Source organism: Labeo rohita, chromosome 5, assembly GCF_022985175.1.
Source record: "Labeo rohita strain BAU-BD-2019 chromosome 5, IGBB_LRoh.1.0, whole genome shotgun sequence".
In the NCBI taxonomy this organism is placed as follows: Eukaryota; Metazoa; Chordata; class Actinopteri; order Cypriniformes; family Cyprinidae; genus Labeo; species Labeo rohita.
In genome coordinates, this window is record NC_066873.1 from 35724794 (window position 1) to 35752488 (window position 27695).

Genomic DNA, 27695 nt, shown 5'->3' on the forward strand with positions numbered 1-27695 from the left:
CATTTATGCATCTCAGAGCAACATTAAACAGTTTGTGCTTTCATTTTTTCCCCCCATACTTTATCTAGTAGCTACCATCAACTGTTTGGTTACCAACATTCTTTTTTTGTGCTCAACAGAAACCTTTACAGGTTTGGAACAACTTAAGCGTAAGAAAATGATGACAAAATTTTAATTTTTTGGTGAACTATTCCTTAGAATAAAGCAAAGAATTCTGTTCCTCTCTCCTCACCATTGAATGCAGCCAAAGCCTCTAAATTGTCTCCCATGTCTCCTGTTACCGTCAGAGACTGTTTAACCTTCAGGTTGGTTTCTCTGTGTGACAAAAAGCGACAAAGAAAACATGAAATCGGGCAAAACACACACAAAAAAAACATTTTTAAAAACAAAAAACACAGGATTCATTATGTACTTCACATGAGATATTTCAGCTTCATAAAAACAACACCATTGTATTTAATATCCTGCACGTACATAAAAACAAACATCTCTGTTTTTCGTGTTTTTTGTACTCACCCATCCAGCTCCGCAGTTTCTATGTACACTAGGTTGAGAGGTTCGCTGCTGGACAACAGGAGCAAATCTGCCTGTGAGGAGGATACAGAGAGACAAGGTGATGTTCAATATCAATTTACATCTGATCCTAAATCTTTAAGTAAAAATATAAAGTTTAAAGTTACATTACATTTACATGTAATATTAATCTAAATCTGTAAAATGCATTACTGTGACAAACTGGTTGTTCTCCAACTTTATGATGTCTCCCACTTGCACATTCATCCATTTCTCACTTATCAGTCTATTATGAAAGAGAGACAAGAAAATTAATGTTTACCACATAAACCACATAATCTTGATTATAAGAAGTTGCAACACTCAGGGTGTGTGAGTCACATGTTTCTATTTAACCCAACATAAATTCTAAACGCACATGCTCGCTGAGTTTGACACGCTTTAAATATGACAAGGGACCACCAGTAAATAATTTTCAAAACTGGCAGAAATGTGAGGCATCATTCAAGCAGCCATTCATTGTGTGTGTGTAATCTAAATACACGAGCACAGGTCAGATCAACAGGAAGAACCTTTTGATGCATCTACAGCTGCATCCTGTTGTGACTGATGTGTTTGTTTGTAGTTAGTTAAAATTCAAAGAATTCCAGGTTAAACCAGAGACAGTATGAGGGGAACAACATACCGTAAATCCCACCTTTCAGTTAAATCAGCATTTTTTTTTTTTTCTAGAAAGTGCATACACATTAGCTGAACAGAATAGGGAAAAAAAAATGCAACTGTTTTGAGCTAAGATCACTGATAGCACTGGTGATATCATAAATGTTACTGAGAAACCCATGTCATTATCATATATACAGTTGAGGTCAGAATTTTCACGTACAACTTACAGAATCTGCAAATAATTATTTTATCAAAATATTTTTTTTTTTTTTTTAGTACTGACCTAAATAAGATATTTAACATAAGACCACAAGAGAAAATAATAGTTGAATTTATAAAAATGACCTTTGTTCAAAAGTTTACACACACTTGATTCTTAATACTGTGTTGTTACCTGAATGATCCACAGCTGTTTTTTTTTTGTTTCTTTTTTTAGTGATGGTTGTATATGAGTCCCTTGTTTGCCCTGAACAGTTAAACTGTCCACTGTTCTTCAGATCCCACAAATTCTTTGGTTTTTTCAGCATTTTTAGGGCCCGAGCACCGATGGTGTGAGGACCCTATTGGAATTGCTCAGTTTCTTCTTCTTCTTCTTCTCCAAAATGAATCACATTTTTGAGGCTCAAAAAGTCATGAAACTTTGCACACGCATCAGAACTGGCGAAAATTTACGTCTGATATGGGTTTCAAAAGTGGGTGTGGCAAAATGTCTCAATAGCGCCACCTATAAAATTTCAACGGAGTGCGCCTCGAGCTATGTTTCACGTACATGTATGAAAATCGGCACACACATGCAACACACCAATACCTACAAAAAAGTGTCCAGGTACGAAATCCAAATCCCAACAGGAAGTAAGTTATTTTGATTTTTCCCAGCAAATTTTGTCATTTTTGCCATTTCCAGGCGTCGTACTTGAACGAACTCCTCCTAGAGATTTATTCAGATCAACACCAAATTTGGTCAGTCTAATCTAAAGCCCTTTGTGACGTTAAATTGTAAAGATCTTGAGTTTTCGTTGGAGGGCGTGTCCGTGGCGGCCTGTCAAATTTCGATGATTCGCCATGAAAAACGAAGCTGTTATAACTCAGCCATACAATGTCTGATCTGCCCCAAACTTCTCATGTTTTATAAGAGTCCAGTCCTGAACACATACCCATGACCATATTTAGTTTTAGGCATAGAGCCACCTACTGGCAACAGGAAGTGACATGTTTTACTGTGTAACAAACTCCTCCTAGAGATTTATTCAGATCCTGTTGGCAGCAGGATATGTCACGTTTTATACTAGCTCAAGCATATCATGTCCAATCTGCACCATTCTTCACATGTCTGATAAAAGTGCTGGCCTGAACACATCTACATTCCAATATTCAGTTATAGGCCTAGCGCCACCAGCTGGCAGCAGGAAGTTTGGCACATATAAATGACTTTGACATATTCCTCCCATATTTACTATATTAAAAGCATACTGCCCACCGTTTGCTGTTTTCCTAAAGCCACCAGTCGGCGGTGAGCCCGGGTGCGAGGGCCCTTTCATCGCTGCTTGCAGCTTTAATTGTTTATTTGGACCTTTTCCAGCAATGACTGTATCATTCTGAGATCCATCATTTCACAATAAGGACAACTGAGGGACTCAGTTGAAAAAATATTAAAAAAGGTTCAAACATTCACTGATGCTCCGGAAGGAGAAACAATGCATTAAGAGCCAAGGGGTGAAAACTTTTTGAATTTGAAGATCAGGGTAAATTTAACTTATTTTGTCATGTTGGAAACATGCAAGTATCTTCTTATTGCATTTGGTGTCATTTGAAACTCCTGTATGAAAAAGATGTATAGGTAACAAGACTGTGAGATGGTGACAAACAAAATTTGACAGCCACTCACTTTCCATTGATGAGCACATTCACTTTACGGTTATTCACCTTCCTGTCACTTCTGTGGCGATTCTGTCAGAGAAATAAAAAAGAGAAAAAAAGACTAAAGAAAAATTATGTATGAAATTCAATGACAGCAAAAAGAAAAAGATAACAGAAGTCCTCATGAAATAAATGACTTCATGAAGACAGAAGTGAATCATCCTCTTCAAATGCCAAGACCTTCTACATCCAGAAACCAGGTCATCCCAGTTTTTGGAGGGGAGAGAAAGAGCAGAGGAGGGGCGAGAAGCGTGATTCCTTAATTCCCGTCCACTCCCCTCAGCAGGAACATAAGGACTATTGTATTCCTGCTGAGGGTGAGGTTGCTCCTGTTGACTGTATCAAATTTTCCAGTCCACCGCTGACAAATTTTAGATCCGTAACCTTTCGCTTTGCGATTTTCTGCTGCTCAGGGGAAAGTTTGCTTGATGTGGCCTGTGTGCCAAAGCAAAGGGCATTTAAATTAGAGGTGGACTGAGTATTGTAGCAAAAGCTGCCAGTCTCATTAACTAAATGTCATTTATTTCCATAAGACTCACAAACAGAGCTTGGGAAAACCAGAGTTAGCTCAACTGGGTTGTGGCAGAAAGTCTGGAGGTCCTCTGGACCGCATGGTGACAGAAGAAATGAATGGGGGGTCCCACAGTGTCACCTGATTTCAACAATACTTGAAGTTTCCCTGTAGTCAAATTTTCTATCCCTTAAAACTGATCTTTGATCATCAAAATGACATATTAAAATGTTTTTGTGTTTGTGTGTGTGTGAAAATAGTTCTCTCATGCCTTAAAACAGCTTGAATGTAACTCTACCCCCTTTGCCTCATTTACTATAAGCGGATCTATGAATATGCTAATTAGCCCACCTCCACTTAGTCACACAAGCCAGAGCCTCCTGGTCCACTAACTCAGAGGTTCTCAACCTTTTGGAACTAAAGCCCCCCCAAACCTCCCCTATCATGTTGCACGCCTCGCCCCCTCGCCCCCTCCCCCCCTTCAACTGTAAGTTGTAACGTGTAAACGCTAAATAACGTGTAAGTATTATTTTACGCATACTATCCGCCCTAAATAATATTCAGTACTATTTAGGGCGGATGTTATACGAATTTGGAAGGTGTGGGGGGTCTATAAAGTCTGTAAGATTGTACATTTTACATGCTAGTCTACATTTTAATATTAAGACAATTTTAAGAGTATAGTTATTAGTTAATTATTTTATTTAATTTTATAAATTAGTCCATTTAAAATGTTATAAATAAGTCCGGGCTTCGGGACAATTTTCAAGTTATAGTTCAGACTCAGGCCGGGCCTCGGGTCTGTTTTAGGCTTCTCCTTATTTTGATATTTTATACATACACCAATTATGGTGATGAAAACAAATTTCCGCGCTGGTGGAAACACCAGGAGACTTCACTTTTGCTTTCACTTTCGAGACCGACTCCGAAAGCGTTTAGTGTCTCCGCCAGCAGCAGCCAATCAGCGCAGCTGGAAGATCTGCGTTCAAGCACGCAATTGGCTGAAAATGCCACAAAGCACCAGCAAACGTAATTACAATGAATGTTTCGGTGGAAATAAGGGGATATTTGAATTATTTATTAATAAACCAGTGTTTTCAGTGTAGCAAGGATGAAGTTGCCGATCCTGACTCGGACGCGCCTTTAGAGAAATGCATCTTTACAGATTACATATAGAAAGAGTTTTTGTGACAGAGTATTTGTTTTATTTCGTTAATTAATCATTTCAAGCGTTCTATAGATATATGTATCATGTCTGTGAGGTATGCATTTGCTGAGTTTCGGTTCATTTTTGTGAAGCGCTCCTGTTGAGGCAACAGAAAGCGCATAATGTTTGTTTTCTTTATTTAATAAAAGCACCTTTTGCAACGTTTTGTTGATGCTGTGAATGCACACAAATAAAAGTTGACCCTTAACAGTTGCGAAAGATGTATTATGAGCAAAAATGACGGAATATTTTAAATTGTTTCCACTGAAAAAACAATGCAAGTCATCGCGCTGGGGCCTCAGTGTCCTGCAATGCGCCTTTAGCTTCCACTCTCCGCACAAATTTGGGTATGCGTCTAATAGCGCACATTTCTCTAAGTTTAACATTGCGACTAACATTGTTTTATACTTGAACTCTTTTGGGCCTATATCTATAGATTTTATTTTAAACAAGTCGTGATGATTTGAGAAGGCAAAATTGATCAAACAGTCCTTACTTTAAAAAACAAAAACTTTAGGCTATATTTAATGAACAAAAATGCTCCAAACGTTTTTCTAAATTAACGTAACAAAATAATGAAACGAAATAAAATCACTTTACCATTACATACAAAACTGAACTTTCAATAGTTGAAACAGTAGTATAAGTTGTTTTGGGAGAAGGAGGGAAAGACGGGCTCGGGCCGATAATTCTGATAAGCTGTCGGACAAGGGCCGGTCTATATGAGGCCCGTGCAGGGCTTTAATGAGCATTTATCCGAATACTTTAATTATCATTCAATGTTTGCAACACAGAAATATAACCTATACCGTGTATCCTGGTCGTGAAGCTTGTTCAAATAAAGCTTAACTTACATGAGCAGAGCTCTCTCTGAATCAGCGGTTGCGCGAAAGCAGGTTTAAATATTCCGATGTGATTGCGATTTCAAAGGTTTTATAGGCATGGCGAAATCATCATCATATAGCAGTAAGATTGCGTGTGTTTGAATCGAGATCGCGACCTTTCAATGAATAATCCATATGAGTCTATAGCCTATGTATTTTTGTACGTCAAAAGTTACTCGCGCCCAGGCCCGGGCGGCCCCCCGGTTCCGCGATCCATGATTTGCGCCCCCCTTCCGATCCCTCCGCGCCCCCCCAGTGGGGCGCGCCCCCCCTGTTGAGAACCACTGCACTAACTGAACTGTTGTAAACGCGATATAATGGCGAATGACTGATAAAACAATGTTTTTCCTAGCGGACAACTACAGTGGATACTGAATGCAGCCTAGTTTGTGAATCCAATTCACGCCTGAGACCATATGCCTGTAAAGAGTCCGAATCCTTGCTACTTTTTTACACTGTTGCCGCGGGTTATTATTCAAGTTAGCGGTTTAGCGGCTAACTTAACGGTTTTGCTCTAATGCCTTGTATGCTCTATTAAATGCTCTATTTAATATTTAGTTTTTGTGCTGATAATCTTATTGGTATATTTTGGATGCTAATAAAAGGAATCTATCCAGTGACATGATTGGTTATTGAAGTTTGTGATGTATCAAAAAAAAGGGGCTCTTTCAAACCAAGTTTCTGGGACAGTCTTTGGGAAGCTACAGTTTTAAAGGAGAACTGCACTTCCAGAACAACAATTTACAAATGCTTTACTCACCCCCTTGTCATCCACAATGTTCATGTCTTTCTTTCTTCAGTCGTAAAGACATTATGTTATTTGAGGAAAACATTTCAGCATTTTTCTCCATATAATGGACTGGTATAGTGCCCCGATTTTGAACGATTGGTTATTTTAATAAAAATAATACAATTTATATACTTTTTAATGCCAAACGCTCATCTTGTCTTACTCTGCCTGGACTGTTTTTGTTCCTGTTCATGACAGTTAGGGTATGTCGAAAAACTCCCATCTCATGTTCTCCCTCAACTTCAAAATTGTCCTATATCGCTGTTTTACCTTTTTTTTTTTTAAGGGTGTTTGATCTTTTTTGCATGTTCACTTTGCAAAGACTGGGTTGGACCTTCTGCAATGATGTAGAAATGATTTGTGGGAAATGAGTTGTGGGAAATGAGTTGTGGGAAAAAATAAGGTCAGAGTTTTTCGACATACCCTAACTGTCTTGAGACACAGTACACAGAGATCAAGGACTGCAAGGCAAGATGAGAGTTTGAGAATAAAAAGTAAATTGTATGTTTTTTTGTTTTTTTTTATGTAAATAACTGATCGTTTCACTAGATAATACCCTTCTTCCTCGGCTGGGATAGTTTAAAACCGCATTTGGGATTGTTTGAAGCTGCATTTAAACTGCCTTTTGGAAGTTCAAAATCGGGGCACTGTATTAGTTATTATATGGAGAAAATGGTGAAATGTTTTCCTCAAAAAAAACAATTTCTTTTTGATTGAAGAAAGAAAGACATGAACATCGTCGATGACAAGGGGGTGAGTAAATTATTTGAAAATTGTTGTTCTGGAAGTTCTCCTTTAAGGAAAAAATACTCAGCAATGGTGTTGATTAATGGACTGGCACATTGTCTAAAAGCATATTAAAAACACCACATAGACAAATGAACAACATAAAAATTTTCACTATAAGGGGACTTTAAGTCATTCATACTCCTTACCAGGTGAAATGCAATAGTTATCAAGATGAAGATTTCTGACTAATGAGATGTCAGAGTGGGCAAGGCTATCCTGTACTGCACGCCATAAAACAAACAACAAAATGTTGCACTTGTGGCTGGTTAGGACAAAAAAAATTGATTTACATGAAGACATTTTCTCTTTATCACGTGGTCTTAGCTGTTTCTAAACACAGCTGAGTAAACCAAAAGAATGTAAGGGATAGTCCATCCAAAAATGTAAATTCGGTCATCATTTCCTCACCCTCATGTTTTTCCAAACCTGCATGACTTTAGCTGCGTCACTTTGCAGAGGCTGCGTCATCCGGAGGCCGCATTTGTAGGCTGCATACGTCATCAAGAATGACTTATTTAAGAAAAGTAACCATAATAAAATTGACGGTTATTCCTTGTGAGATGTAAAATACTGTAATTTCTTTTTTACTTTGCTATTTAATGGTTACTTTTCTGAAACGAGACTGGCACGATGACGCATTTGCAGCCTTCGAATGCGATCTCCGGAAGACACAGCCTCCGAAATGAGACACAGCAAATACGTCTTCTGTGAAAGATACAAAAAGATGATAGCTAAACAGTTTCAGCAGCCTTGAGTTTCAAAGTGTGGACAAACAACACTGTGAGAGTCAGTGGGAAAACATTTTTTTGGTTATCAACAATCTTTAAAATATCTTCTTTTGTGTTTAGCAGAGGAAAGAAAGTCATACAGGTTTGAAATGACATTAGGGTGAAAAAACTATGACAGAATTTTAAAACAGTCTAATCGCAGTCAGATCTTGCTTGTTTGCTCTCAGGAGGGAAAAAAAAGAAAGCAATATGAACAAAGCATTAATAGATCTTCAGTTTGTTGTATACAGTCACATGTGTGTACTTACAATATCATCAGTGGCGTCTTTGGCTGCAGTCACCGATAATACTAAGACTAGTGGGACGACAGTGGTGAACCAGGGCAGAGAGGAAATAGCAGGAATAACCTACAAAACACAAAAATGTTAATGTGTTTTGATAATATTGATATTAAAGTAATGGCAACAACATACTAGTAGTGAGCCAAAGAGGTTGGGCTTGTAGCATAATATTATAGCAAATGATATATTATACCCAAAATTCTTTATACATATAAATTCTTTATATCAGTAAAACTGATAAAAATTTGGGACCAAAAATGATTCATGAATGGAAAGAGCCTCCCATGAGTTTAACGAAAATGGCTGACTTCCCTCAAAGTCAACTCTAGTATAGTGCGAGCTAAAAAAGTTAAGGGGTCATGAGATGGTCATTATTGCACAAGTATTAGGCAATTTTGGATGTGTGGGGCGTAGGCTTCATACGGGAAGTCAGAGTTGTGTTATGATCACATTGTTTGAAATATGCATGACTAAACCAAAATATGTGACGCAGGACCACAAAATCAATCATAAGAGTACATCTTTTTAAATTAACATGTATACTTCTTCTGAAAGCTGATTAAATAAGTGTTCCATTGATGTATGGTTTGTTAGGATAGGACGATATTTGGTCGAGATACAAATCTGGAATCGGAGGGTGCAAAAAAAAAAAAAAAAAAAAATCTAAACATTGAGAAAATCACCTTTAATGTTGTTCAAATGAAGTTCAATGCAAGTTACTAATCAAAATTTGGTTTTGATATATTTACGGTAGGAACTTCACAAAAACATCTTTATGAAACATGATCTTTACTTAATATCCTAATGATTTTCGGCATGACAGAAAAAATTTAACAATGTATTTTTAGTTATTGCTACAAATATACCTGTGCTACTCAAGACTAGTTTTGTCCCCAAGGGTCACATATCATATTGAGAAAACATCACTAAAGACAGACCTTGTTTCATAATACCCATTCATTCATTTACTTATTTTATAGATTGGTAAACTACTGAAAAAATTAAACATCTCACTCTGGTAACCTGTTACCAGTGCTCCACTCAGTAAGCTTGGATTGTTACGCACCTGTAGGATGAGCAGGAAGAGGAAGTAGGCATTGGCAATTCTCTGGAACTGCTCAAACAAGTTAAGAGGCAGAAAAGTGAAGGGATTGTATTTGGAGGTCTTGATGGAATTGGTCTTCAGGAAGAAAAGATAGACATAAAAAGATGGTTCAGTAGTGTTGTTCAGATATCAAGCTACAAGTGAAGATGCATTTTGTCTAAAGATTACACATGCTTTATGGCATTTCCAAATTTAAGTGACAAGTGATGAAACACAATAACAAATACAAATACAATAACAAATATAAAAGTGTTGGTGATTTTTTTTTTCAATAGAAAAGTAACTAAAAATAACTGCAATCTGTTAGGAGGAAGCTGTTTGGTGCATATAATGTCATGATGACACATTATGTCACCTACGTCATCAAGCAAAACACAAATGTTACATTTTGTAGATTTGAATTAATGATTTTCAGTCAAGTTTTGATTTTAAACTTACAGCATATTTGAAGGATGAGTTATATTCTCTGTCATTTGCTCTGATTTTCCTCTCCACCTCTAAAAGAAAATATAGAGAGAAATTGTATTGTTTCTGATAAATGATATAAAAAACCGCCAGCATGATTCACTTTTGAGTGATAATAGACTTGTTTGGGTTTGATAGTGTTCTGATGTCAGAGCTGTATTTGGTACCTTTTTCTTTCTTCCGTGTACAGTCTAAGCCAAAGAATGACATGGCTTCCCTTCTTCCTTTTCAAGGACTAATCATAATTTCCCTGGAAAAAAAAAAGAACAAAACATGTGTCTGAGAACCACTTCCCTTTCAGGAAGAGTGTGTGAACTCCTTAATGATGATGGTGATTCAAAACGATATTTAAGCAGTTTCTGTTTATATGAAAGCACCAATACATCCTGATTTTTGGATAAACACAACTGTGGCATACTGTTTACGCAAACAAAAAGACATGAACATACCAATACACTACAGTTCAAAAGGTCAAAATATGTTTTCTAAATAAATTATTTTCATCAGTCATGGATACATTAAATTGAAATGGAACAGTAAAGGCAAAAATGTGATTAAGGTGTAAAGTAAACGCTGCCTTCTTTGAAAAACATTTAAAAAATGCCCAAACATGTGAACGCTAGTACATGCGCACACTTAAACACCACACACTCATTTCAAGTTGAGGAAACAGCACTTATAAACCCACCCATTGGACAAAATTCCAGAGTGACTTCAGCGCAAGAGTTAATAATAGAAACCGTGTGTGTGTGTGTGTAAGAATGTGCGCTTTAAACGTACAGCACCCTAGCTACAGCACCTCTGGAAGAGCTGTTTTCCACTGTGGCCACAGTCTGGTTATGCCATCCACATCACTGGAAAAAAACTAGTCATTATAAAAACCAAAAATAAATATTTAAGGGGTTACAAATCAGTACATGTCCTACTCAAGTTTAATTGGAAGCCTTAAAGGGTTAATTACCTAAAAGTATTATGACATCATTTACTCACATTAATGTAGTTTGCAACCTGGATGACTTCAGATTCTTGACTTGACTTGAAAAGGAGCTATTTAACTAAATGTTCAAGCTACTCCCTTTCATTCAATGCTAGCAGACAGTGAGCAAATATACCAAAAATGTATCACAAATGTATCACAAAAGCAGGCCATATGACCATTTTGACCATTATGGCAGAAGAGGGGAAAAAAAAACTTAAAGGGGTCATCGGATGCCCATTTTGATATGATTCTTGATCCTTGTCAAAATCAGCCCTGCAGAAATCAGCCCATTCTGTTGCATGTTCCTTTAAATGCAAATAAGCTCTGATCACCCCTCCCCTCCCTTCTGTGGAGTGAGTTTACTTTAGTTTACTTTAGTCACGTTTAGCCACGTTTAGTCGTTAAACTTGATAACTAGCACGTTATTAGGAAAGGCGATTGCAAAGATTCATAAAAAAAACCCTTATACTCACTTCTTCTGTAAGTGAAGCTGGATCACGAAAGATTCGCACAAACATAAACGGATATATGTAGATCAGGAGGCGCATTCCCTTCACAAACAAACGTAATCCACTGCATCTTCAGTGGCTCAGATGTCGGGAGTAAATGACGACCACTGTGTTCATTATTACATCCAACAACACAACACCTCAATCGCTTAGGAGCCATTCTTGTCTACCTCCCTGCTCCGGCATCGAAACAATGGTGATCAGACTGTTACAGCTCATTTAGGGCGGGTCTAAGGCAAGACACCAGTGTCAATCAAACTATTGTGGGAGTGGCCTCTGTCGGTGTGATGTCACACAGACAAGAAGCTGAGAACAGCTTGATTTGAAAAATAACTTGATGTGTACAAAAAAAGATGTGTACACACACTGCCAACACACATTTATGCGCAAACATTTAAAAGTGTAAAAGTGAAATTTGCATCGGATGACCCCTTCTGATTTTGTACTTTTCTTCACAAAAAGCCATCACCCATCATACAACTATTTCATTCCCCGTTTTGGTACTTTTTGTGTCCTTTTGAAGTTTGAGTGCCCCATGTCATTGTACTCTTTCAATCATTCTTTTACCATCATATATTTAATCAAATTTCATAATCTGTATAATGAACCTGCAGTGTCTTTACACTGCAAAATCTAATTTGAAATGGAATGCATAAGACTTCTCCCGCTCTAAATGTCAGTAATGACTGAGTCCAAAAAAACAAAAAAAAAAACAATCACAACATGTACTGAAACAGAGACAACACCCAAGCCAAATGTGCAAACTTTGAGAAGTTAATTCTTCACTGTAACACAAGATGCAGGGAGTGATTTACAGGAAAACAGACAGAATGGGAAAGAAATAAAGGGGTCAGTGAGTAAAAGGCTGTGCAAGTAGTAGGAAAAAGACAAACATGAGTTCTAAAACCACAGAAACATGTACAGGGGTTCTAAGGGGGTGCAAAATGACAAGGCTCAGGCCACAATACGCACACATAAAAACCACATATGCAGATATATGTTTGCAAACACGCACGCTACAGCAACACCTGTCTCACTGTCTCACAGTAGGGTTAGGCTGTACTCTCACTGTACAGAAAAAAAAGTAGCCACTGAAGAAAAACTAAAATATTAAATGTATTGATACCATTTTAATTACATTGCATAAATGTTATGTATGCAGGACACGCTTAATAAACTAAGGCGTAGACAGCAGAAGAGGAAAAAAAGCAGGCTGAGAAAAGGGGGGAAAGAAAAGAAAAATCAAACCACAGAAAGAAAGAAGAAAAACTTTCAGTTTTACTAATCACATACTATAAATTATCCACTCGCGTTCTCCCTTTCACAAGCGCATGCTAGCCTTGTAAATTCCAACAAAATTTTAGAAAATTTTTTGAGAAATTTAAATTGAGGTCACTGAATTCCAAACTCAATCGGAATTTAAATTTGAATTAAAAGACAAATATGCTTGAAATAGGTGTCATTTTATGTCCTGTCAGTTTAATTTAAATTCCAGTTCTAATTTAATTCAAAATTAATTTGAAAGGTGATTAAAATGGTCACCATATATGTATATAGTTTGTTTCACTCAATACTCTGACCTTCCTCTCTTTGGAGGGAAAAACAATGACTGGTGATTTTACAAACACTGTCTAGAGTCTAGAAGTCAAGTGGCATTCATATGCGTGTACGTTTTCTGGGAGGCTATTGTGTGCCCTCTAGTTTTCCACCTTTATCTTTGACATAAGGCCAACAAACATTTTAAATCTTGATTTCCTTTGTTCCTGTGAAATGGGATTATAACCCCATCCTGTTTTTATTTAAAAAAAAACAAAAAGCAAAAGAGTGCATACACATGTATGTACATGTGTCTGGGATATATCTGAGTGAATTCAAGTTAATTATGCAGACAAAAGGAGAAAGCTGTGTGTTTCTGAATACCCAGCATGCCTGTGTCTGTGCTGGCATGCTCTGGTCACTATTGTCCCACACCACTTCAGATAATACAGTGCCCTAAGGGGTATTTTTAAAAAACCTTTGACTGTAAATGTGTCATTACACAGAGAAGCTGAGACATAGAAACAGACGTCTCAATGAAAAGATTATGCAAATAAATAAATAAATACATACATACATACATAAAAAATTATATTGTCACATGCTATTACTATTAATGAATTCTGGTTTGAATTTGGTTTTAATTACAAAAACAGATAAATAATTGAAAAAAATAAAATAAAAAATAAGACACCAAAACCACTATAGTGGTTTTGAAAGTAGGGCAGTGCATTGAACAAGTGGTTCTTTAGAATCCCACTGAAAACAAAAGGAAATGTCACTGTGTGTATATATATTAAATGCACAGCAACAGTATTAACAAACAGTCAAAACTCTGTTTGGTTAAATGTGAGGGAATGGGGGAAAACATTGTGAAATGCAACTTAACCGCTTAAAGATTATACAATAGAAGGAAGCGCTAATGACAAACAAGTTAACACTTGTACAATGTAGTCTGGGCAGACTGTGGGAAAGCTAAAAGACTGGCAACAGCAAGTGCTACACAAAACTGTAAAAAAAAAAAAAAAAAAAAAAACACTGAAAGTTACCATACACTACTAAAGTATTGATTATACAACATTCAAAATAATTACTGAACTGTAATCTGTATTATAAGGTTAAATCTTTCAGTCTAGAGTCCCGAATGCAACACGTAGCTGATGCAGTTTACCTGCATCTTAGGACAGTATGAAACATGCAACGACTTGCAGCAGGATTCCTTAGAAATGCAGTAATTGCCTAGTGAGTAACTCCAGTATGGAGACTGCAGTGCTTGGAGAGATTGTTTGAAACTGCAGTTTGTCAAGTTTCAAGATATGTGCAAGTTAGAATAGGTAAACTACAGCTCATTTTAATAGTAGCTAATTACACTACAAGTTACTAACAAAAGGTAGCCTACCAAACAACAAAGCTTTTTAATAGGCTGTATCTTTTAGAATTATCATATTAAAATTTAATTACAGCTTTTAATCACACATTATTATGAATGAATAAATGGATTTCTATAGTGACAGCAACTTGAACAGATACATTGATACAGCTAAAAAATCTGGTAAATATTTCACTATAAATTAAAAAAAAAAGACCTACATAGTGTACAGATACCTTTTTACATTAATTCATAAATATTTTACTCATATTATTTCATAATAAGTATATATACACTACCAGTCAAAAGTTTTTGAACAGTAAGATTTTTAGTGTTTTTTAAACAAGTCTCTTTTTCTCATTTCTCATTTATTTGATCCAAAGTACAGCAAAAAGTAACATTTTGAAATATTTTTACCATTTAAAATGTGTTTTCTATTTGAATATATTTTAAAATGTAATTTATTCCTGTGATTTCAGTGCTGCATTTTAGCATGATTACTCCAGTCACATGATCCTTCAGAAATCGTTCTAATATTCTGATTTGCTGCTCAAAAAACATTTATTACGTTGAAAACAGCTGAGCAGAATTTTTCAGGTTTCTTTGATGAATAGAAAGTTCAGAAGAACAGCATTTATCTGAAATAGAAATTTTTGTAACATTATAAATGTCTTTATAATCACTTTTGATCAATTTAAAGCATCCTTGCTAAATAAAAGTATTAATTTCTTTTTCACAAAAATAAAAAATACAGAGTCCAAGCTGAACGGTACAGTGCATAATGTTACAAAACCTTTTTATTTCAGATCAATGCTGATCTTTGGATCTTTCTATGCATCAAAGAATCCTGAAAAAAAATTTACTCAACTGTTTTAAATACTGATAACAACAACAATAATAATAATAATTAGAATAATATAAATAAACAATGCAAAATATTACATTCAAATATTTACATTAACCATCCAAATGTATTGGTTCACCTGATTAAACAAGCATTCTAATGCTACACATGGAAAAAAAAAAAAAGAGAAGAACATTCTAGAAGAGAGCATATGATTCAGTTCATTGGGCTGTAAAGTTCTGTGCGCAGCACAACGTGACAAAATTAGTGATGCAGCCTTACATTCATATGAGAAATGTAGCCTTTTTTCTGGGAAAAAGCTAAACTACTGTCACAGTACTGAAAAACATAGTGAGGTTAGTAGCGTTGCTAGTTAGTCACTTCCCAGCACCGCTGCTGATGCCTGCTTTAAGTTTAATTTAATACAAACTTATAGTAACCTCTATACAAATATTTGGATTAACCAGATGTTTTTTCCCAAAACTGGCTAACAAAATGTTTTCATGAAAATGTTTTTCTTTCAGCTATACAAACATCACGTCACACACAAGATTAAAACACGTTTGGAACATTAGCTATCTTTGAGTTAAGCTTTCAACTTAATCTGCATTTATCAAAGTGTCCCTCAGACATGTAAACCATGCAAACTCATCCACAGGAGCTCTGATAGGATCACTTTGAATCAGGTCAACAGAGGCAAAGGTACTGTACCTAAGACTAAGAGAGACAACTTTCCCTGTAGTTTACATATTAAATGGCTAGTGAAGGAATGTTTCCATGCAGAACGCATCAATAAACACAAGCGCTCTTCCAGCACTAATGCACCGTGACAGTACAGGAACCTCGTAAGAACCTCTAGTTGTACATTAAAGACCAACAGCATCATCTCTACTAAACCCTTCCTGAAGCTGACCTTCTACTAAATATCTTGTATAGAGAGCTAAAGGCAACAAAATGTGAAGCCTGCCACTGTTGCAGTGGGATTTCATCATTTCCTTAGCTTCACTCAAGGGGCGCAGGAAACATGCTGACTGAGTCAGTCAGGGGCGGGCATCATGGGAAGAACCATACAATGGGCAGATGAAGCTAAAGAGCAATGTTCAAGGTTAAAATATCTCACATTTATGATGGAGATCTAACTAATGATGACATGAGTATGGTCTCAAGTACTTTTTTCTATCATTTTCTGGGTGGCTGGTTACTGACCCAAGTCAACATAGCCCATCTGCAAGTCTCCATGATATTCTGAGGTCAGCATAAACAACAACTGTGTGTCTTAAAGGATTAGTTCACTTTTAGAACAAAAATGTACAGATGTTGTACTCGCCCCGTTGTCATCCAAGATGTTCAAGTCTTTCTTTCTTCAGTCATAAAGAAATTGTGTTTTTTTCTGGATGTCTCTTCATGTAAAGGACTTCTATGGTGCCCCCAAATTCGAACTTCCAAAAAGCAGTTTAAATGCAGCTTCAAAGGGCTCTAAACAAGTCTTATCTAGCGAAACGATCGGGTATTTATTTATTTAGTTTTTTTAAGTTACAATTTATATACTTTTTAACCTCAAACACTTGTCTCGTCTAGCTGTTTGAGCTGTTTTTTTCCGGTCATGACAGTTAGGGTACGTCTAAAAACTCTCAACTCATTTTCTCCTCCAACTTCAAAATACCAACCCAGAGTTCGCTTTAAAAAAAAAAAAAAAAAAAAAAAAAAAAAAAAAAAAAATTAAAAACAATGATGTAGGACGATTTTTAAGGAGAAAATAGGACAGGAGTTTTTAGACGTACCCTAAACTGTCATGACTGGAAAAAACAGTTCACACAGAGCTAGACAAAATGAGCGTTTGAGGTTTAAAAAAAAGTATATAAACTGGAATTTATTTTTAGAAAACAACCGATCATTTCGCTAGAGAAGACACTTTTTCTTCAGCTACATTTCCAAAATGCAGTTTAAATGCAGCTTCAAAGGGCTCTAAACGATCCCAGCCGTGGACTAAGGTTCTTAAAAAAAAAAAAAAATACAATTTGTATACTTTATTTAACCTCAAACAATCGTCTTGTCTAGCTCTGTGTGAACTGTTTTTCTCCGGTCATGACAGTTAGGGTATGTCTAAAAAACTCCTGCCTTATCTTCTCCTCCAACTTGAAAATTGTCCTACATGGCTGTTTTTACCTTTTTTTGTAAATGGTGTTTTGATTTTCTTTGCATGTTCACTTTGTAAACTCTGGGTTGGTGCTTCTGACGATTTTGAAGTTGGAGGAGAAAATGAGATGGGAGTTTTTAGACGTACACTAACTGTCATGACCGAAAAAAACTGAGCTCAAACAAGCTAGACAAGCATTTGAGGTTAAAAAGTATATAAATTGTAATTAAAAAAAATAACCTATTGTTTCGCTAGATAAGACCCATATTCCTCAGCTGGGATTGTTTAGAGCCCCTTGAAGCTGCATTTAAACTGCATTTTGGAAGTTCAAATTTGGAGGCACCATAGAAGTCCATTACATGGAGAGAAATCCTGAAATGGTTTCCTCAAAAAACATAATTTCTTTACAACTAAAGAAAAACATGAACATCTTGGATGACAAGGGGCTGAGTACATCTTCTGTAAATTTTTGTTCTGGAAGTGAACTAATCCTTCAATAACTAGTCCGACCAACTAGCAGTTAACCAAAGGGTAACTGGTCTTACTTTTTGGATTCAAATTAGGCCAATTTACGTTATAACCAGATATAAAGAAACAAATTGGACTACTTGTAAGACTAGTTTGATGCAGTTTATGCAACCAGCCACTTGTAACTATGTACTGTACAGATCAGGTTCTTCCTTCAATGCAGGTCTATGGGATTTTTCTTTTTTTCTATCTGGCATGTCTATGAAAACCAATAACACACCTCCTCTTTACAGGCTGAATGGTTTGAGTTATCTCAAATGGTGCTTGACAAGTTACGTGCCAAAATGTTCTGCTTAGAGCTATGTTAGTCATAATCCCTAACTGAAACTATGAGTAGTAGTAATAGTGATAGTCATGCTTGCCGAACCAAGCGTAACTAATTAGTTAAGATGTCATGCTAGCTAAACCATGCTGGTGTCCTTCTACTATTGTTATTCTTTATTCCTTGCTTTTTGTTATCCTTGCTAGCAGCTTCACTGTTATATAGAATTACAATAGAAGTACAATAGAATTTGAGGAACTCAGTTACTTCTGTTTTATCTGTTTTCTGAAACCCCTCATGGAAATAAAACATTGAACAACTAAGCTAAACTTCCTTATCTACTTACACTTATACTTGAAAAAAATAAATAAATAAATAAAACCAACTAGCCCTAATTGAACTTGCTTGCATGTTATTGCTACACCAATTTACATAATTTTATCAATAAAAACAAATTTATAAAAAATAAATTCTAGTAAAGGTATTGAACCGATAAATCACACCTTAATGGAAAATCTAAAGGACAAGAGCTGATGATTAATTCAGCCAGTCCTTACAACGGCACTCAGGTATAGCAAAAGGAAGGACAGGCCGCTCATTTTACCAGATAAAGGCATGTCATTTCTAATGACCTTTCAATTATTTATCCATTAACAATAACAGCCTGTCAGAGAGATAATCATATCTGATCAGACAGAGCCTGCTGTGTGTTGTCACTGCATAATTTATCTGCTGTATTTGACAATGAGTTATATGGGCCACCGGAGGAACTCGGGGTCATACGACAGTCACAGATATACACAAAGCCATGATACACATTACACAGCCCATGACAAACTCCTGAACCTGAAGAGAACCAGACTTCAGAATGTACTAAACAAGTCTTAAGAATAGGCAACAGACAAGACAAACGGTTTTCTTGCTTTATTTTTATAAGTCTGTAATCAACAGTACTAAATATTTACCAAAAACAAATATGATTCTACACTCTCAATTTCTTTCTTTTAATATTTTTAATATGATATAAATACACACTACCATTCAAAACTTTGGAGTTTGGTAAGATTTTCTAAATGTTTTTAAAAGAAATCTCTTATTCTTACCAAAGCTGGATTTATTTCTTAATTTTTTTTAATAATTTATATATTGATATATTGATAATCCTGTAAAATTCTGTGAAATATTATGTATTTTTATACATTTAAAATGTAATTCATTCCTGTGATAGTAAAGCTTGATTTTTTGCAGCCATTACTCTAGTCTTCAGTATCACAAGATGCTTTAAAAATCTTTGTAATATGATAATTATTTTTTTAAAATAAATGTAGTGTCAATTTTGAAAAAAGCTGTGCTACTTAAAGGGGTCATCGGATGCCCATTTTCCACAAGTTGATATGATTCTGTAGGGTCTTAATGAAAAGTCTCTAATATACTTGATTACAAATTCTCAATGGTTGTGTAAAACAACACCCTTTTTACCTTGCCAAAATCAGCTCTGCAAAAATCATCTCATTCTAAGGGATTGTTCCTTTAAATGCAAATGAGCTCTGCTCACCCCGCCCCTCTCTTCTCTCTGTGGAAAGACAGTCTTGTTCACATTAGCCGCTAAACTTCCTAACTACCACGTTATAAGGAAAGGCGATCGCAAAGATTCATAAAAAACGCTTATACTCACTTCTGCTGTAAGTAAAGCTGGATCATGAATGATTCGCGCGAACATAGACGGATATATGTAGATCAGGAGGCGCATTCCCTTCACAAACAAATGTAATCCACTGCATCTTCAGCGGCTCAGATGTCGGGAGTAAATGACGACCACTATGTTCATTATTACATCCAGCAACACAAAACCTCAATCGGAGATATTCTTGTCTAACTTACATCCCTGCTTTGGCATCAAAACATGGAAAGTTACTGGACTGTGACAACTGGTCTAAGGAAAGAGCTCATGTCAATCAACTATCGTGGGAGCGGCCTCTGTGGGTGTGACGCCACACCGACAGGCATCTGAGAACGGCTCGATTTGAAAAAGGGAATATTTTTACAGATTAATTAAAAACCACTGCATGGATTTTTATCATTATAGGGTAGATTTGTACATACACTGCCAACACACATTAATGTTCAAACAACATGAAAAAGTGAACTTAGCATCCGATGACCCCTTTAATATTTATGTGGAAATTATATATTATTTATCCCCCTTTTTCCATCTAATATGTGTATGTGTATGTGTATATATATATATATATATATATATATATATATATATATATATATATATATACACACACATATATATTCAGGTAACCACACACTGTATTAAGAACCAAGGGTTCACAAACTTTTGAAAGGGGGTTATTTTAATAATTTCAGCTGTTTTTTGGTCTTGTGGATTATATGTAAACATCTTTTATGTAAAATATCTTACTCAGGACAGTACTAAATATAAAAATACCATGCAATTTGTATGATCTCTCTTATTTTGTTAAAATTATTCACATTTTTTACAGATTCTACATTTATAAATATTACAGATATGGTCTTATTATATATATATTATATGTCTTATTAAAATGCCTTCAGTGAGTTACATAGACAATTTAAAACATTTAATCTTGTGTCATCACTATTGTGAAAAAGTGATCAAATGAAAGTATTCATTAATATTATTATTATTTATTTTTTTTTTTTTACTTTGTCATAGAATAAAAAAAGACCAGCAGTGGTTTACATCAGTTCTTACCTGGTGTTAAAGTAACGTCAGGACAGTTAAACCTTGTGTGCCGTATGCTTCTCTGACAGCTGGCCCGGTTAGAAAAGTTGTAAAGTCCGTCAAAATGCAAATTTCAAAACACTTCAACTTTCTTACTCTCTTTCTGACACCTAATGTACATGCACAGAAGGCAATGATTACCAAAAACTCACCCTCAGGCTTACGTGAACCTCTCACACGTTCCACCCCACTTTTAAGACTGCTGACAGACGAAAAAAAACCGAACTAAACAACTTTCACACTCACACCCACAATTTTACTTCCTGTGATTTTCAAGACTGTCTACTGAATCCCCCTCTACGAGCCTTGACCTCTTGCTGCACCCCTAACCTTTTACCCTCAGGATTCTTACCGTTAATGTCCTACAGTGACATCGTAGTGTGTGTGTAGGTCTAGTGTGGCAGTTCTTTCTCCAGCCAGAGATCGCTAAAGTCAGCCAAACAGTCTCCTCCTCTTTGTCTTGCCCTTTTATTTTCTCTTTCTCCTCCTCCTTTCTCGCTTCTCAGTCTTCCATCTGCTCTCACTTTACGTTGATGGGAAACAGGGAGTGCAGGCATCCAGCCTAGACTCATTCACAACCATATACACACACACACACACACACAGACCCCACCACACACACTCAAGATAAACAAGGAAGAGGGGCGGCAACTTGCAGTGCTCTCTTTTTGCTCCACTCTTGTGATAGTTTATCTGAGGTAACATTTACTCTTGGTCTTCCTGCGTAATAAACTCAGATTGTCAAACTTTTGTTAAGATCTCTACATCTCTCAGTCTCTCTCTCTTTCACTCTCTCTCTCTCTTTCTCTCTCATACACACACACTTGCTTGCTAGAGAAGTATCGATTTCCTGCACACCAAAAAAGGAAGCAACCCATTTTTTTCCCCATTCCTCTAACCACTGACAAAGTACAGCAGTACTGAGCATGTTCACTATGACCACAAGGCCACACACAGACTAAATACAACATACACGTTTACTTAATCATTTAAACAATGACTTCTGTTTTTATATAAAGCCAATTATACTCAGTCGCCACAGACACACACTCACTATATATATATACACACAAACATGTATATGCACATGTATTCTTCCCAGAACTGAGCAAAATAGGACAGAAAATATGACAGAACCTCCTTAAAAGGAATAATAAATGTATATACACATACATACATACATACATACATATACACACACCTTTTAAGGGGGTTCTGTCATATTTATAAATAAAGAAATATAAATATATATATGGGTTGATGGAGTGACATGGCATTTTGAGTCAAGTGTCAAAATTGTCCTACGTCTCATTCATGATTCAGTAAATTACAATTTTTATAAATTAAAAAGAAAAGCATAAAAATGCTAATAAATACCTCCAGCACAACTGTGCATGTGTCTATTTTAGTAAATTGCAATAATTTTTTTATCCATAAATTTCTGAAAGTGTAGAAACTTGATACATTTTGTCTCTGAAAGCCATGTCCTCTAGTGTGACACCATATCCTGATTTTAAATCGGCCAATTCCAGAAAAAAACATGTATTAGTTGAAGGATCCCATTCATAGTCGTGTTACTGAAGCCCCTTGCCAAGCCCATGACGTGCACATGGTACATTTTTGTCACAGAACTGTTCAAATATTTAACTTTTTTGGAACCACCACAAAGTGTTGTTTTGTTGTCCTTTGGTGTGACGCCCCTAAATTATATTTTTGGATTAAAAACTGTTAAACTACATAATCATGGAAAATCATGCAAATGTGTCTTGCAAAAAGACAGGTTAGCTTGGAATAGCAAGGTCATTAATTGACACAAAAAGCTGAAACGTCCTATGGTGTCACAGAAAATGTCCTCCGGTGTGACACCTGTACTGTCACACCATAGGACAAAGATGTCACACCAGAGGACAAGGTCTCTTTAAAAAGCATTTAAAATAATTAAATAAGATTTGTTTAATTCCTTTTTATTCTTTTTTGATAATTTTCAGTGTTCTTAAATGCAATAATTACATAAATTAAACTATTTTCTGATGTTTCTGTTATAAAGTGTCATGCAAATAAGTATAAAATGTGATACTTTGTTTTTGAAACAGAAAAAATTGAGGGAGAGAAATTAGTGGAAGTGAGAGGACACAGAAATATAGACAGACAATTAACAGGGATCTAACGGAGGGGAAGAGATCCTAAGAGAACGATACAGAAAGTAAATAAAATCAAAGTCATGCCTTAAAAAGAGTATCTATATAGTTTTAAAAAATTAATTCACATCTTAATGAATATAGTTTCAATCATATATCAATAATATTTAGCTGTATCATAAATATCAATCATATTTAGCTGTGCCACACATGCAGCAGGGGAGCGAGAAGAGTTTCAGTAACATACTGATGGACTGCGAGACTGAATTTTGTTGATGAAAATTGTTTTGTTGATATTGTTTGTATCAAAATTAAACTTTCTTTCTCATTTGACATTTTAAAATTAAATAGAAATACTTTAACTACCATTTCTGTCCTTTAGTGTCCTATGGTGTGACACACATAAAAGATTTGTTTTTATCTCAAAATATTTTAAAACAGTTCAGTATCGCAATAGGGGAGATAGAAATTTCTTTAAAAAAACCTTAAAATGGTTTAATTTTCAGCAGCTTTGAACAGATGACAACAAAGTTTGTCTTGTTGTCAAAGTTTGTCTTGAAGTTGTCCAACAAGTCATGGGGAAAAAAATTATGTTAATTACAATTTCATATTAAATAAATAAAACTATAGTGTCGAACAATGAAGATAAATCTCTCTCATGCTATTTAAATATTATTAAGAGTTTTTTGTTCTTTCCTTTTTCTGTGTCACACCACAGGACAAATTAATGGTACCATATATACAAATTTCACTTCTTTTTTTTTTCTGTCATATTTTGCTTACTTCTGGGAAGAAATTTGTCCCCAAACTATAGCCAAACATCCAAGCATACATTTAAAGAGAAAGCTATTACAGGTTGACGACTTATTTCCATCCTGTAAGTGAATATTCATTAAAATAGTCCTGATACAGCACTTGTCAGGTAACAAAAATGCATACAACATATTTTATAAGAGGAAATGATTATAGGTAACCTTATTATGAACCCATTAAAACAAGAAAAGTCCAAGACAACAGGTTAATCATACTAATCCAAACTATTAAACAGACATGAGCATACATACACACTTCCTTTTTTAACACATATCCGATTAATAATAAGAAGAAGAAGAAGAAAATGCATTACAAATGTTATGGACCAACTGCCCCATAATATGGAAGTGAGAGAATCTGAATGTGATGCCAATGTGATGTGAAAAAGTATACGCAACAAAATTAATGTCATTCGCCCCCCTAATAAATATATGTAGTCCACATCAAAATGCGACACTTAATGCAAATAATTGATCTGCATTCTACAGAAACAAGTCTTACCTCGGTTTCATTGATTTTTAAAACAGGTCACCTTATTAGAGGTAGAGGTCAGGGGTGTGAAATGGCCTGGTGGTTTTGAACAACAAGCTGGGCAAGGCTGGACCTGTCGTATCTGGATCGGATTCCTCTAGAGGAACTTCTAAAGAGAGAAGGAACACTGAAAAAGACATGCTTCTGATGCTGAATAAAAAAAAGAAGAAAGAAGAGAGGAAATGATTTAAGAGGAAGAGCCACAGTCATACAGAAAGTTAGAAGGAGTGAGCAAGTTTTGCAAACCACAGATCTATGCATCCAAATACACCAACACTTTTTAGCAGAACAATGACCGTTTTCAGAAAGAAAGATCAGAATCGCACATTAATTCATAAATAATTTATAAATAAATTCAGAATATCGATTCAATCTGAGATTTCCTCCATAGTTTAAAATACATAAATAGCTTTCCACATATTGACAAAACATAAATAAACATATGACCAAAAGCTGGAATTTACAATAAATACATGCACATGTGGTAGTCTACTTTACAGATTGTGTTTGGTTGTGCATATATTACAAACAAAATCAACCATAACTCCATTGCACCTCAAAAAAGAACGCATACAAACTACTTGGCACAAGGTTAACAAAGTTTCATACAGTAAATCCCTTCTCATCGTCTGGCACTACTGGTTGGTCTATATTTGTCTTTATTTACTTGCGTATTTGTCGGTTTTGAGACATCCATAAACAAACTATATAACCATGATCTTTGGAGCATTTGGAATGGACAAAGATGTTGAATGTACTAAAGGTATCAGATAAGATTTCAGGAACACATTAGTGAACAAGACCAATAGAGAAAAATGTGTGTTAAAAATATGCATATTTGTGGCTGTCAACCAAAGAATAGACAGCCAATGTAAATAAATCTGTTAGACCACTCCCCCTGCTGTAAGACTCCACCCATTCTGAAGGCCACTGAGCCCACAGACTCATGATTTGGCAAAATTCTTGCATGTTCTCATCTTCTAACATTTTTTGTAATGTCATTGATACCTTTTATTATGTGCTTGAAATAACTGTGATTTAAAACATTAAAATGTTTAATATGCTGCTTTTCTCTTCTACAGGGCGCCTACAACTTTTTAACCAATACATTTCCATGACTTTTCCAGTTGTTTTGATAAACTAGACCATTTTGTAAACATTTTTTTGCAGAGATTGAACTTACAAATACCAGTTTCTAGCCAACAAATTATTTTAGTGTTGATGTTTTACAATTTTTTTAATTTTCATTTAAATACCTAGATATTTTTTGTAAAACAAAAAAATTACACACAAATATGTCTAGCCAGCAAAATATTTTAGTGCAGACTTAAGATTTTTTTTTTTAATTTGCATGACTTTTCCAGTAATTTGATTAACAAGATAGTTTTGCAAAACAAAAATGCAGATATTGCATCCACGAATACCAATTTCTAGCCAACAAAATATTTTTGTGCTGACTAAGATTTTTTTCCCCAAATTTTCATGACTTTGAGTCGCTTGTTTAACTGGATAATTTTTGTAAAACAAAATCCAGAGATTTCTAGCCGATTTAATATTTTAGTACTTATTAATTTCCATAATTTTTCCTGCCTGGAAATCATCATTTGAAAATTCCCTGATATTTCCAAATGTTTAATGATCGTGAAAATGCTATTCTTAATACTAGCACTCATTTTATGAGTGGTTGCCCATCATAAAGAGTGATGCAAAGCCAGCCAAACAGTTAAGTGACTCTTAAGGCTTAAACTCTTAAGGAATAAACATACACAATTTTATAAACAGTGCAGGTCCTTGTGATTTGTGAATGCTTGTTTGTCACACACAGTCAATCTTTTCATTTGTCTTGTATTATCAAAGTCTCTTCTGTTTTAATCATTCCACTTTCACCGTAATGATAAACTGAAGAGGTCAATCATGAGTTTCACCTTCACCTCCCTTCTTCAGCAGGTCTGGTCTCAGATTTTAGTTTGACAAACTCTTTGGCAACCTCATCAGTTGAGCGTTGAGAGAGGATTCGCAGTGCGGTGGTCCCTGTTTCATCAATGTTGATACGCGGGCCCAAGGGACACCAGCACACGCAGCTTTTCCGGCCTGCTACATCACGCAGCTGCATTACTGCGATCCCGACCACCCGATCCGCACGACCGAAACAATAATCCTTCACCGTTATTTGAATCTCATAGCAGTCCAGACTCACGCCTTTACCCAACACACTGAGATTGAGATAAAGCAGGGAACAATACACATATGAGTGGACTATTCTCCGTAATATTTTTTTTTTTTTTTTTTTTAATTAAAAGTTTAACTGTCAAACTATATATTATATATATGAGGGTGTTTGTACTTACAACTGAAAGGCCTCGTTGTATTTTGCAGTCCAGCTGTTGTTTTTTGATTTGGTTGTGAATTTTCGTTTCTTTTCTGCGAGCTGTGGGCCGACCAGGTTAACCTCCACAAATGGACGAAACATCCCTGAGGTCTGCCATTTCATGTCATTTACTGCAATCACTGGAAGAGAAAGAGATAAAGAGTTCATAAAAAGACACCAGGGGGGGTTTTCACCATTAGACTTGATTAAATCAGCATTATCTCACCAGACACTTAAATGCACAGATAAGAGTCCTAAATTTAGCTCTTCTTTGCTCTAGTGGTCTCACCTCTGACAGCGAGTTTCTGCTCAGTGTTTCCAGCTGGGGGCGACAAATCCAGCTGAATCACTGCCTCCCCAATCGGCCGCTCAACCCCAGAGCCTGTCAATTAAATTGCTTAATTTTACAAATACTGTCTTTTTTTTTTTTTTTTTTTTACATATTTTTTTTTTTACAGTCAAACATATGCATTTTTTTTTACACTTTATGCTTTGGTTGTGGTTAAAAATGTGAAATTCTGCGGTCAAAATGTGCCAGTGGTAGCTTAAGTGTTATTATTTTAGCCAAAATATTTCATAAATAATTATGTAATGTGCAGAGGGTTTGTTGGAACAGAAAAGCATTTTTCCTAAAATGCTAAAAATAACAAAGGCATCAGAAAGTTAATTTCATGCCACACTTTCCCACACACACACACACACACGTTTGTTTTTGTGAATTGTGGGGACTTTCCATAGACTTCTATAGATTTTATACTGACCAAACAATATTGTCTATCCCCTAACCCAACCCTAACCCTAAACCTAGCCCTCACAGAAAACATGTTTGCATCGTTACACTTTCAGATAAACATCATTTACTATTTTCAATCATTTTTTTTAACATTGTGGGGACCGCAGGCAAAAATTTCAGGTTTTACTATCCTTGTGGGGACATTTGGTCCCCACAATGTAGCAAAAACAAGTACACACACACACACAAAAACAAATAC

The 27695-nt window shown here is 35.6% G+C and overlaps 2 protein-coding genes across 6 annotated transcripts in view; both read right to left on the reverse strand.

Annotated features, from left to right (window-relative positions):
* atp8b5a (ATPase phospholipid transporting 8B5a) overlaps positions 1-21541 on the reverse strand; it is a 35508-nt gene extending 13967 nt beyond the window's left edge. The window contains exons 1-11 of one of the 5 annotated variants that reach the window (XM_051108661.1): positions 21206-21541; positions 21006-21052; positions 20824-20882; positions 10081-10163; positions 9887-9945; positions 9410-9523; positions 8311-8409; positions 3062-3123; positions 727-799; positions 517-587; positions 233-315 (exon numbers count right to left, since the gene is read on the reverse strand). In XM_051108661.1, coding sequence (XP_050964618.1) covers positions 233-315; positions 517-587; positions 727-799; positions 3062-3123; positions 8311-8409; positions 9410-9523; positions 9887-9945; positions 10081-10123 — 604 coding nt within the window. In that variant the 5' untranslated portion in view covers positions 10124-10163; positions 20824-20882; positions 21006-21052; positions 21206-21541. Of the gene's footprint in view, positions 1-232; positions 316-516; positions 588-726; positions 800-3061; positions 3124-8310; positions 8410-9409; positions 9524-9886; positions 9946-10080; positions 10164-20823; positions 20964-21005; positions 21056-21205 lie in introns of all 5 variants that reach the window. The other 4 variants (XM_051108662.1, XM_051108660.1, XM_051108663.1 and 1 more) reach the window with 4 other exon arrangements.
* Positions 21542-24668: 3127 nt separating this feature from the next.
* LOC127165389 (uncharacterized) overlaps positions 24669-27695 on the reverse strand; it is a 95285-nt gene continuing 92258 nt past the window's right edge. The window contains exons 43-45 of the mRNA XM_051109979.1: positions 26993-27085; positions 26684-26843; positions 24669-26548 (exon numbers count right to left, since the gene is read on the reverse strand). Coding sequence (XP_050965936.1) covers positions 26263-26548; positions 26684-26843; positions 26993-27085 — 539 coding nt within the window. The 3' untranslated portion in view covers positions 24669-26262. The remainder of the gene's footprint in view (positions 26549-26683; positions 26844-26992; positions 27086-27695) is intronic.